Source organism: Elgaria multicarinata, chromosome 11 (assembly GCF_023053635.1).
Source record: "Elgaria multicarinata webbii isolate HBS135686 ecotype San Diego chromosome 11, rElgMul1.1.pri, whole genome shotgun sequence".
In the NCBI taxonomy this organism is placed as follows: Eukaryota; Metazoa; Chordata; class Lepidosauria; order Squamata; family Anguidae; genus Elgaria; species Elgaria multicarinata.
In genome coordinates this window covers 15229112-15242392 of record NC_086181.1, presented here as the reverse complement: position 1 = coordinate 15242392, position 13281 = coordinate 15229112, and the positions used below count along the sequence as shown (strand labels likewise).

The following is a 13281-nucleotide window of genomic DNA, read 5'->3' as shown; positions in this document are numbered from 1 at the left end:
TCCACCATGTTAAAAGGAGTTATTGGGGGGTGGGTCAACCTAGCATCCTAAAATGAAAAATATTTCATCAATCTTTCTGAAACGGAGTACTGCCAGAAAGTAATGCTGGTTTTACATACCCTGTGCGTTTCAAGAAGATTGATGGAATATTGAGGGCAGGATATCACTTTAAATGACAAAAGAGGGGAAGCATCTCTCTTCCAAACTGGCACAGAAATGCTTCTGGGTTGGCGACCATTTTTTTACGCACTAATAGCTGCAAATTGGGAGCCTCCCCATGCAATCCATTAGTAGGATTGCATTGCCCTATCCTCCCCATTGATGGAATGGCCTTCCTTTTTTCAAAAGACCATTCCATCAATTTTTAATTTATATTTTTAAATCCCCATGTTTCCCTATGGGGAATCTGATAAGCTAACGCATGCGCCTCAGATTCCCCAGAGGGTAGCCCGGGCCCGCCACTGCCGCAGAAGGTAAATGAAATGGTGGGGTTGCCTGGGCCCGCCGGGTGGGTGGGCTACCTTCTCTGGCAGTGGTGGGCCCGGTAGCCCAGGCCTGCCGCTGCTGCAGAAGGCAAGTGAAGTGAGGGGGTTGCCTGGGCCCGCCGGGTGGTGGCGATGGCAGGCCCAGGCGAGACAGGACAGGGGCACTTACCTGCTCCAGTGGCAGCAGGCCTGGGTTAAAATGGAGCCCCTGGCTCCACCCAGAAGCAAGGCCAAAAATTGGCCAGGGACTTGGTGGAGCCAGGGACTCAAATTAAACCCGGGCCTGCTACTGCCAGAGAAGGTAAGTAAAGTGGGGAGGGGGTTGCCTGGGCCCGCCGCGATGGGGGGCCTACCTTCTCTGGCAGCAGCGGACCCGGTAGCCCGGGCCTGCCGCTGCCACAGAAGGTAAGTGAAGTGGGGGGTTGCCTGGGCCCACCGGGGGGGGGGGGGGCGGCGGCGGCGGCAGGCCCAGGCAGGACAATGGGGCACTTACCTGCTCCGGCAGCGGCAGGCCCGGGTTAAAATGGAGCCCCCGGCTCCACCCGGAAGCAAGGCCAAAAATTGGGCCCTTGCTTCTGGGTGGAGCCAGGGACTCAATTTAAACCCAGGCCTGCTACCGCCGGAGAAGGTAACTGAAGTGGGGTGGGGGTTGCCTGGGCCCGCTGCGGCAGTTTGTGTGGCGGCGGGCTCAGGCAGGACGGGGGTGGTGGTCTACCTGCTCCGGCGGCAGCAGGCATGGTAGCCCGGGACCTCCGGAGAAGGTAACTGAAGTGGCTCAGGTGGGACGGGGGGTTGGTCTACCTTCTCCAGAGGCAGCGGGCTTGGTAGCCCGGGCCCGCCGGAGAACATAACTGAAGTGGGGTGGGGGTAGGTGGCTCTAAGTTGTTTGTCATCAGTTATCCACAACCCCACAGTCACCTCTGCAAATCCTATTCTCCATCCTGTCCTCATGGTTTATCTGCTTTAGGAGAATGAGAATTTCACTGGTACTTTCTTAGCTTAAGATGCATATTTTAGGGTAAAATAGCTGCAACAATGCATTGTTTGGTGGGGAATACATTCAAAAATAATGCAAATACCTTCCAATTTGTGTGTGCGTTTTATTTTTAAAATCACCAATTGATGAAGAGATGGGATGGAATTGAGTTAAGAGGGAATACATGCAGAACTGACGTGGACTGGAAATAGGCAGGGATGAAGAGGGAAAAGGCACCATAAACTGGAAACAAAAGGGGAGACAAACTCTGGTGCTCAAAAAAGAGAGAGAATTTTGTGGAGCTCTATGCGTTATGGAGATACCTCCTTATTCAGGAGCTGTATATAACCATTCAGTTTCTTGATTCCAAGTTGGGTAATAATTCCCTTTTTAGGTGCTTGTACACACTGTTTTTAAAGCATATAACTCTCCTTAGGGTGACCACATGGAAAGGAGGACAGGGCTCCTGTATCTTTAACAGTTGCATAAAAAAGGGAATTTCAGCAGGTGTCCTTTGTATGCATGTGACACCTGGTGAAATTCCCTCTTCATCACCACAGTTAAAGCTGCAGGAGCTCTGCCCTCTTTTGGATCTGGTCACGCTAGGCAGGGCTCCTTCAGCTTTAACTGTTATGATGAGGCGAGGATTTCACCAGGTGCTGCCTGCATACAAATGACACCTGCTCAAATTCCCTTTGCTATTCAGCTGTTAAAGATACCAGAGCCCTGTCCTCCTTTCCTTATGGTCATCCTACTCATACTGTTTTTGGTATGAGAGTTATATGCTTTGAAAACAGTGTGTGCAAGCACCTAAAAAGGGGAATTACTGCCTGACTTGGAATAAAAAAAAATGAATGGCTATGTACAGCTCTTAAAGAAGGAGACATTTCTGAAATGTGGAGTTTTCCTCCCCTTTTGTTTCCATGGACTGGAAATAGACTGACCAATCCATTTCTGGTTTTAACAGGGCACTAGGGCTAGGGGAAAAGTACTACTCTTTGTTTTGATTTCCACTTGCTTGTAAATATTTACAATTACTTATAGGATGCTCTTGCATGACGCTGCTCACCATGGCTCGCTATGAGTGGTTTGAGGAGTGGGCTGGAGGCCGTGTGAGGAAAAGAGGGCCCGAGTATGAGGCGTTCAAGATGGAGATTGCCCAGCAACTCTTAGACATGGCTTTGGCAAAGTTTCCCCAACTCTCTGACAAGGTAATGGCCTTGGCTGAAGCCTTCTTAATGTTGGACAGCAAGAATGACCTCTCTGAGTAGACCAGTTGGGTGTACCACATCAGCAGATTTCTCCAGGGGGGATGGAGAAATTCTCCAACACTTTCTCAGGGATGGAGCCCAGTAGCACAACTTCTTTCTCTTTCCCTAAGGGTTTTTTTTTTCCTTTGCTGGGTGGGTAGGGTGGGTGGACGTAGGAGGGGGCTTCAAAAGGCTTCAAAAGGCAGCCACAGCAGCTGTGTTGGCAGCTTCTCCACCATTTTGCATCCTGGGCCTAGCATTGTTCTGGAGCATGGGGGAGTGGGGGGGAAGGACATGAGGACTGCCAGACACACAAAAATGGTGGGAAATATTCAGATAAAATTCTGGAAACTGGTCTTTTGCGAGGCAGGGGGAGGGGAAAAAAATCTCAAATTTGGGCTCAGGTCTACTTTTTAGCCATGTAAGTGTGGATATGTGCTCTGTTTCCATGACAAGCCTGGTAGACTGAGGCCTATGCTTTAAGGACACCACCTAGGCTGTAGTACCATCCTACCAACTAAAGCTCAACTAAAAACTTTTCTTTTTCCTAAAGCTTTTAAAACTTGATGTTGTGCAGACTTTATACTGTTAGTTTTACCCTACCCTGTGCCTGCTTACCCTACCCTGTGCCTGTTTGCTTTCTCTTCCCCTCCTTATTGTTTTATTATGGTTTTATTAGAATGTAAGCCTATGCGGCAGAGTCTTGCTATTTACTGTTTTACTCTGTACAGCACCATGTACATTGATGGTGCTATATAAATAAATAAATAAATAATAATAATAATAATAATAATAATAATAATAATAATACCAGAAAACTCAGTTAGCTGAACCCAAGGACCAATCCCTGTTCACTAAGCCTTGAAGCTGGGGTGCAGAACCACATGTCCAAGGGCCGATTCTAATCGTCTGGGGTCCCAATTTGGCTCTTCAGGATTCCCCAGAAGGCCTCTCCCAAGTATTTTTGTGTGGTTTCTTTTCCCCTATTCAGAAAGTTGAAAGGCCTCCCCTAAGGCTTAATTTTCGAAAGTAAGATCTTTAAGCTACAATGTGCTGGTAGTTTTGGTCCCTCACTTTTGTCTTTGACCCCATCCAACTCTGGAATATGGCCCCTGAGAACTTCTCCGAAATGGAATCCTTCAGGCTGACAGAGGTTGTGCATCCGTTCCCTAAGGCCTCACTTCTTGCTCCCTGGTTAGAGCACCTCATCCTACATTGCCTAAGGGTCTGCATGTTTGCTGTTCACTATCGCCAAATACTGTTTGCTCTGCATCCCATTCTGTCGGATACTGACCACTTACTGTATGTCAACCATCACATATTGTTCAATATTGGCTGCTACATAAAAGTTGCCATCAAACGCTGGCTGCTGTTGCATGCCAACTGTCAGAGGCTGTCAATATCGCAATATCTTTGGATCTCAAAAGCTGACACTGGCAACCAAATACTATGCAAATACATTTTTTTACAGCCAGGGAATATAAATCTCTCTCTAGGATGTCTCTAAAAATATACACAGACACAATTCACATAGGTATAGATATTGGCTGAGAAAATTATCTGAGAGTTTGAACATCACCAGGAACTTTAGTTTTAGACATTGGGATCCAGAAACTCTCTCTTTTTTTTAATTGGGAAAAAATAATCATTTCCTCATTACTTCATTTCCTTCCTTTATATTTTGCTGTTCCTTCCTAGGTAGAATTTGTAGAAGCTGCTTCCCCACTCAGCAACCAGTACTATCTAGATGCCCCTCAGGGTGAAATATATGGTGCAGAGCACGATATAGACCGCTTCACTCCAAAGACTGTGGCCACCATGAGAGCAAAGACCCCCATTCAAAATCTCTATTTAACAGGTGAGTGGTTGCTCCGTCCCTACTCACCCTGCTTACCACCTGATGTATTATTATTATTATTATTATTATTATTATTATTATATTTATTTGCATCCCGCCTTTTGCCCAATGCTGGGCCTCAAGGCGGCCTTACAAAGTTTAAAATATACATTGGGGGGCGTGGAACAAAACCATAAACATTTAAAATACACAACAAAATTATAAGACATTAACATAGATGGAGGGCCAGACTATTCTCCAAAGGCCTGCTGGAACAAAAAAGTTTTAGCCTGCTTCCGAAAGCCCATCAAGGAAGGAGCCAGCCTAGCTTCCCCGGGAAGAGAGTTCCAGAGCACTGGAGCAGCCACCGAGAAGGTTTTAGATGGAGGTGAACAAATAAATTTGTTTTTAGCTGTGTATACTTACTGTTTTTATACTGTATGCTTTTATCTGTATGCCACCCTGAAATTGATATAGGGCAGGATATAAATGTTTTAAATAAATAAATAGGAGCCTGTTATTCTTAAGTCTTCTCTCCGTGTGAATCATGCAGGGGTCAAAGAGTGTTATGGACTTCAAATGGCCTTGCTAAACTGAAGTGAGTCTATTGGTCAACCAGTGGAGTAGTGGTAAACGTTGAAGAGCAGCCACTCATCATGACAGTCCCCAGAGCCAAGCCTCCGAACTTGCAGGCAGCTGCATTAATCCACATCAACAACCCAATTCGAGCAGTTGTCATCGTATGGAAAGGAGGACAGGGCTCCTGTATCTTTAGCAGTTGCACAGAAAAGGGGATTTCAGCAGGTGTCATTTGTATGCATGCAGCACCTGGTGAAACGGCAGCCATCACAAGCTGCAGGAAGCCCAGCCCTCTTGATCAGATGCAGAAGAAGGCAGGGCTCCTGCAGCTTTAACTGTTCTGATGAAGAGGGAATTTCAGCAGGTGCTGCATGCATACAAATGACACCTGCTGGAATTTATTTATTTATTTATTTATTAAATTTATTAAATTTATATACCACCCCATAGCTGAAGCTCTCTGGGCGGTTTACAAAAGTTAAAAACAGTGGACATTAAAAAGTATACAAAATTTAAAACCGTCAAACTATAAAAACAACAGTATAAAACAGCAGTATCCATTAAACAACAACATATGTTGTTATATGCTGTTAAATGCCTGGGAGAAGAGAAAAGTCTTGACCTGGCGCCAAAAAGATAACAATGTTGGTGCCAGGCGAGCCTCATTCGGGAGATCATTCCATAATTGGGGGGGGGGCACCCAATTCAATTTTCAAAATTCAATTTTCTACACAACTGTTAAAGATACAGGAGCCCAGTCCTCCTTTTCATACGGTCACCCTAGTCATCTCTATTAGGAGCAGGCCTTTTGTAAAGCTAATGGATCTTAATTGCCCATTCGAAAAACAAGCCACCCAAAAATGCTTTGCATTACAACAGGGGAACAATATATGGTTGCCTGCAGGGGTATAGAAGAATTTCCGTGTGAGCTTGCCCTAATTGCAACCCCAAATGTGTGTGCAGGAATGTGTCCACCTGAAATGTTAATTAATTACCAAACGTGTGCTCACGTTCAGTTTGCGCAACTTTTCCCATTAGATTTGCACACATTTCCATATCTTCCCAGATTTCTAAAGCAGACCGACTTCAGGGTATGGGGGGAAATGCACGAATTTGGGGATTTTTGCACACCTTTCATGATCGATCAGTGTTTGTTTTTGCGCAATATTCCCATTCAGGCAAAACAAGCAGCAATTGCAAATCACTACACCATTGATGTGAACAGAGCCTGGGCTTTCTCTGAGGTGTACTTTTTCCTCCTCATAATGCAGGCCAAGATGTTGTCTGCTGCGGCCTACAAGGAGCTCTTCATGGAGGCTTGGTTTGTGCTTCAGCTGTGCTTGGACGCATCGTTTACATAGACCTGTTCCGCCTGGAGAAGAAACTGAAAAGGCAAAACCGCAAGAAAGAGGCCTAGTCCCACCAGCTATGGCCACCCTCTCAGGAATAAACTGTGGGCTGGACATTCAAAAAACATAAGAGGCCTGCTGATCAGAGCAGAGGCCTATCTAATCTAGCATCCTGTTTCCCACAGCCTCTGGGTTGCCCAGAAAGAGGACATGGGGGCATCAGCTTTCTCCTGCTAATGTCCTCTAGTAATGGGTATTTACAGTATTCTGTCCCTGATCCTGGAGGCAGCATATAGCCATCCTGGCTAATAGCCATTGATGGATAGGCTGACCATATAAAAAGGAGGACAGGGCTCCTGTATCTTTAACAGTTGTACAGAAAAGGGGATTTTAGCAGGTGTCATTTGTATGCATGCAGCACCTGGTGAAATTCCCTCTTCATCACAGCAGTTAAAGCTGCAGGAGCCTTGCCCTCTTTTGTATCTAGTCAGTCTCGTATAGCCCCTGCAGCTTTAAATGTTGTGATGAAGAGGGAAATTTCCCCAAGTGATGCCTGCATACAAATGACACTGGCTGAAATCCCCTCTTCATCACAACTGTTAAAGATACAGGAGCCCTGTCCTCCTTTTCATATGGTCACCCTGTTGATGGACTTACCCTCCATAAATTTGTCTGCTCTCTTTTTTTAAGAAGTGGAAGAAGTAAAGAGATCATGCCCTTCGCTGTGTTTCTTGCTATTTTACAAGCCTTAAACGGGGATAGAGATGGCATGACTGTGGTCAAAGTAGGATGGCCAGGCAGCCACTCATCACTTTAAAAAGAAAGAAAGAAGGGGGAAAGCATCATCAAAAAGTGAGAAGAAAGGCGCAGAGTTGCTAATTTATGCTTATAGATGAAAATGTAACCTTTAAAGCCCTAAGTGGCTTGGGTCTGAATTTGTTATTTCATCAGAAAGTAACGTATTCATCAACTTTCTCAGATGAGAGTTCTCCTTTAATTTGAGATCTGCGTATATGGGCTTTTGCACATGCAGCATATCAAAGTGCATCTTCGGAGCTGCCGTTTGGAATCGCATAATGCCTCGTGATCTCGTGCATCACCGCAGTATGGTACCCCTTCCTGGTTGGTTATTTCTATAGGATCCTTCTACATAATAGTTACTTGCCATTGCCAGTCAGTATATGGAGGAGAGAGAGATGGATCGGCCTATGGAGGTGTAAACGAGTCATGTGGTTGTTCCTTCAAGGCTGTTTCTGGAAAGAGTTCAAATGCCAACTTTTCCCTAAAGGGTTAAAGTGACATCATCGCATTTCTTCCTAAAAAGAAAAGGGTTCAGCTAACCAACTCAAGCTAGGAGTGGGCCTGTGCTCACCTCGGTGGGTGCTCACACCACTGGGCCACGTAAGCCTCTTCTGAGGCTCGACCTGGAATGAAGCTCCCAAAATTGCGCACGTCTCTCCATTGCGTCAATGGCATCCGTCATTGATGCAGGAAGTGGAAGTGCATGATTTCGGCATGCCGGGGGAAGGGGGTCCGCCAGATTCCCAGACCCAGTCGGGTGCTCACAGCAATCGTAGACTCAACACATATGTAGAAATACCATAGTTTAGATGCAGACGGCACATGCTCTGAAGTTTGCAGTCTATTCAGAAATTAATAACAAATTAGTAAGACAGCATTCCAAAGGTATGAATGCACAAGTTTTGACCCACAAGCCGACCAATGATGAAATTCAACAGCATGACTCCACTCCCATTTCTGTTGTTTGGTACAGGCTTGGATTTCAGAATAGTTATCTACTGTTGTCCTTTTCCAGCAAACTCAGCACCAGCACTTAGCATCCTACGGCAGCTGTCAAAGCCCTAGTGCTCCAGCAGGACCCACCAGCATTGACCTCTGTCCAGACCTCTGTTGGGTCTGCAAGCCTCCAGTTTAATTCCCCATAATGCCTCTGAGTGACACTTCATTCGGAACCCCAAGACATTGTGGAAAATCAAAATGGCAGTTCCCAGCCACCCTTTGAGTGCTGGCCAGTGTCAGATAAGGGAGAGGGTGAGTCATTGATTTAAAGGGGGGACCGGAAGCCACTTGCCAGGAGCCCCTTCAAACCTGGAGTTGGCCCTCCTTTGTGGGCTCCTTTCCTGCTTCAAGCTCATGAAGATGGCACTTCAAGGATAATTGCAGGGAAGGGGAGGCAGTTCTTATGAGAAATCATGTTTATTTCCCCCAAAACCATTTTTGAATGCTGAGTTTCCATGCATTGTTTTGATATGGCTGATATGTTCGTTTGTCCCCCTCACCCCCCCCCACTTCTTCTGTTCTGTGCTAATTTGTAAGTAGGGCTGTGCACCGCTTCACATCTGAATCCCGAATCCAAAGTGGATCGGGGGGGATTCGGACCTCTCTAAAACAGTTCTGAGGTAGATCAGGGGAGGTCTGAACCGATCCAAGGTGGATCAGATTGGTCCAAATCGATTCGGATCGATTCAGAGATTCTGACATTTTTTTTCAAGGACTACATATGGGAATTTACAAAAATGCATTCATCTCCGTCATTTTTAAAGGTAAAGACATTAAATTTGGCACCATAATAGCACTTAAGCAGGGCTTTAGGCATGCCAAATTTGAAGCACATTGGTTCTACCCAAGATTTTTAGAATTTTTTTAAAGTTTGAGGTTATAAAATTATTATTTTAAAATACACTGTCATTTTTAAAGGTAAATACATGTAATTTGGCAACATGATAGCACCTATGTAGGGCTTTAGGCATGCCAAATCAGGTTCATCCCCTGATTTTTAGGATTTTAAAAAAAGATTTTCCCTCAATATTACTCTCCCCATATTGCTCCCAGCATGGTAGTGTGTCTTGCAGTCAATACACAATTGGTTCTTCTCTTAATAGGAAACACATGAGTTAACTTCAAAAGACCCAAGTAGGGGAGATTAGCACTTCAAAACACACAAGGAGCAGTGTGTGCTAATTGTTGATTAGATAAGACACCTTCTGAAATTGCCCTTTGTGAGTGGCTGCTGTTTCCTTGAAAAATCACATTTTTAAAAATTTATTGCGATCAAACTGCTAGACGGAACTTTCTGAAAATTTCCACACATGACAATCATGACTCCATCTGTTACCTCAACAAGTTTCATGTTTATATCTTGAAAAATAAAAAAAGTTATGTGTTTATTTCTCCCAATGCATGGCTATGGGGAAAATGTGTGATCTGAATCACGATTCGGACCTCCGAATCTCGCTTTGGATCCGGGTTCAAGGTGGATCGAGCCTGATTCAGAAGGTCCGAAGCGGAACGGGGTCCGTGCACAGCCCTATTTATAAGTGTGATGTTAGTGGTTTACTTATTTTAGCCTTTCTGGGAGATTATTAAGGGTCAAGCTATGTTACATCGCATCCAGCTGACTCTCTCTGTTGTTTTATTCAGAAGTATGAATGCAGGGCCCTGTTCTGCATCAGCACTTCAGCCATTTGTTTTCTGAAAAACTTTTTCCTCTCCCAAGAAAATAACCCTCCATCACTCTCTCTTTCTTAGCTCCTCCCCCTTGCATTGCTAAGATGCTGGTTTGCTTTCTTTCTACATCAGCAGAGCAGACATGCACACCATCTAGCCAATCACAAAATACCAACATGACACTTCCCCATCCCCCAACCCCTGGGAACAACTCTGGTTTGCCAGCTCAGCAGCCTCAGGTGGCAGCCTCCGCAGAGTCCTCTTGGACTCTGCTCTAACATGCTTAATAGCAGGAGGGATAACAGCACAGTAAAACGAGCAAGGCATGCCGGCTCAGAAGGCAGCAAGGGAAGGATTCTAATGAAAACAGGGTAAGGCAGATGCAGCCCACAGAATGCAATGCAGCTTGAGGCACAGTGACCCTTGGGAGGGTGGAAGCTGCTGAAGGGAGGAGGGAGAGAAATGCCAGTCAGCCAGCACTTGAGGGAGAGGCCTTAGCTTAGTGGTGCATCAGATGGCATCCATACAGGAGGCCCCCAGTTCGATATCCACCATCTCCAGATATGCCTGGCATAGACCCCATCTTAGGGCGACCATATGGAAAGGAGTACAGGGCTGTATCTTTAACTGTTGTATTGAAAAGGGAATTTCAGCATGTGTCATTTGTATGCATGCAGCAGCTGGTGAAATTCCCTCTTCGTCACCACAGCTAAAGCTGCAGGAGCCCTGCCCTCTTTTGTATCTGGTCACTAATATAGCTCCGGTAGCTTTAACTGTTGTGATGAAGAGGGAATTTCACCAGGTGCTGCATGCATATAAATGACACCTGCTGAAATTCCCTTTTCTATACAACTGTTAAAGATACAGGAGCCATGTCCCCCTTTCCATATGGTCACCCTAAACTCTCCACAGCGATTCGTGTGTACTTGGTGGTTTCTCCATGTTGTCTTTTTAAAATTATTTCCATACATTATAAAACAGAACCACATTTCTGTAGAGTTGTCAGTGTCCTTATTTCATTGTGCTGTTCTTAGAAGCTTAGGGCTTCTTTAGATTAAAGGGAAATCACATTTGCTTACCAGCACTTTGCTTCCTGCTTCTCTTGTGCAATGGTTTGGTTTGGTTTGGTTTGGTTTGAGATTTTTATTGTAAATATTAACAAAACAGAAGAAAAAATAAATCATGAAAAAAAGCAAAGAAACAATACACATATAGGAATATCATACTTTTTCCATCAAATATACCATTTGTTTAAGAAAAATGGAGGAGAGAATTATGCATAGGTTTCACTTGTGCAATGGTTATGAGCTGAATTGCATGGGAGAAGAGGGGTGGCCACATGGTCTGTAATTGAAAACTTCTCTTCCTCTCAGTACTCATAGTATTGAATGGGACAGCACCCTCTAGAGGGTCTTTTGTAGCACAACTTCAGCACCATACAATAGGAAATCCTGAGATATTTCAGAAGAATCAAGATATCCAAGTTTTTTTTTAAAATGGAATAACCGGGGGAAGGAACAGGAGACTTGAAGGATGTTCACGAGGTTGTCAAAACAACCTGCAAACTTCTGTGAGTGGCCAGTCATAAACATGCTATAAATTGCTTGTTTAGAGAAGCTCATAGTTAATTTTTCAGCAAGTGCAAAATTTCATATATTGCTGTAGCCACTGTTCTATTGGAAGTGCGGCATTTTATTACCATGTTTTGACTATACCAATTGCTAGTAAAATGGTTCGAATTTCTGTGGTGCCTCCTTAATTGGTCCATTAATAATGCAATTTGGGGAGCACAAGTTGCTTTATGTTTGATTATTTTACACCATTCATTGCAGACATTTACCCAAAATTCTTTTATTTTTTCATACTCTCAGAATTTGTTAGTAAAGTGTTTGTTCTTCTTAAATCCACCTTCCTATCTCAAGTATGAGCAATTCAAATTCCACTAAAAAACAAAACAAACATAAATGATTTCCAAAAAATATTATTATCTTTATGCACTATTGCAAGGGGGGGGGGGGAATCCAGGCTAAATAAAAACATAATGTACAGTGAGGATGGCACACAGAGTTTCCCCATATGGCCCACTGGCTTAACTCATAACAGAAACGATAAAAGAGGAAGGTTAGGTACACAATCACCGTGACAACCAGAAGATGTAGTCTGATGATCACTACCTTAGATGACTTTTAGAAAGCTTTAGGCAAAGTCTTGGAGGAGGGTTAGCCTGCCCAAATTATTAGCCATGATGGCTAGATGGACCCTCAATATAAAGAGATGTTAAAGTAGCCTGAATACCAGATGTTGGATATAAATGGTAAGGAAAGACCACTGTCATTTCGCCCTGCTTGTGAACTTCATTGGGGCACCCTTAGGAAGGGAAAGTCGGATAGAGTCATTATAGTCTGATCCATCAAGGCACGTTCTTCTTAGTCTTCCAGGTAACAGCAGCAGAAACCTAAAGCACTTTAGAACGTATGGATCCTGGAGGTATGAAGACATCCACTGGAGGATGACCCTCCATGGCGATATTGTCATAGGCGGGTGGCAGACTGGGAGGAGCTGGGTAATAGTATGGTTTCCATGCAATCTAGAGAAAACAGTATAAAAAGTTTCACTGCCATATCTTTTTTTTTTTCCTGAGAGCATCATAAGCACACATATTTCACATGCAGTGCTATCAAGAAGTTCCAGGGAAGGAGATTTTCTAGCAGCTAGAAATAAGTTTCTTGCAAGATGATCTCCTTGAGAGGTCCTGGAACCCAGTGCAAGTTTGCTAAGCAGGAGACACCTAAATAATATAGGGCTGTGCACCACCAACCCGAACCGCTTCAGGGACTGATCAGGACCTTCCGGATCAGACCCGAACCGCTTCGGGTCAATCTGACCCTCCCCCAATCCACTCCGGAACAGGATCCAGAGCGAGATCCAGACCCCATTTCGCCCACCCTTCCCCACTTACTTGCCACTGTGGCAGGTGGCGAAGGCAGGTAAGTGGGGAAGAGGTGATAAAATGGGGGCCGAATAGGTCCCCCTCCCCCTTACCTGGCTCACCCCCACCCCCTTACCTGGCTCCGCCGTCATTGCCGCATGGACTGTGGTGGTGGCACCAGGTAAGCCCCCCTCCCCCTCCACTTACCTGGCTCTGTTGCAGTCCGGGCAGCAGCTTCAATTGAGGCCCAGGCCTCAAGCCAGAAGCAGGCCACGGCCTGCTTCCACCTTGAGGCCTGGGCCTCAGTTGAAGCTGCTGGCCAGACCACGATGGAGCCAGGTAAGCCCCCCTCCCCCCTTCCCCACTTACCTGGCTCTGCTACCGTCACCGCACGGACCACGGCGGCAG

At 45.2% G+C, this 13281-nt stretch overlaps 1 protein-coding gene across 1 annotated transcript in view; it reads left to right on the top strand.

The window, feature by feature from the left end:
* The window catches only part of LOC134406331 (all-trans-retinol 13,14-reductase-like), a 38195-nt gene extending 26389 nt beyond the window's left edge, over window positions 1–11806 (top strand). The window contains exons 9-11 of the mRNA XM_063137696.1: window positions 2506–2672; window positions 4410–4569; window positions 6399–11806. Coding sequence (XP_062993766.1) covers window positions 2506–2672; window positions 4410–4569; window positions 6399–6544 — 473 coding nt within the window. The 3' untranslated portion in view covers window positions 6545–11806. The remainder of the gene's footprint in view (window positions 1–2505; window positions 2673–4409; window positions 4570–6398) is intronic.
* Window positions 11807–13281: the final 1475 nt, after the last annotated feature.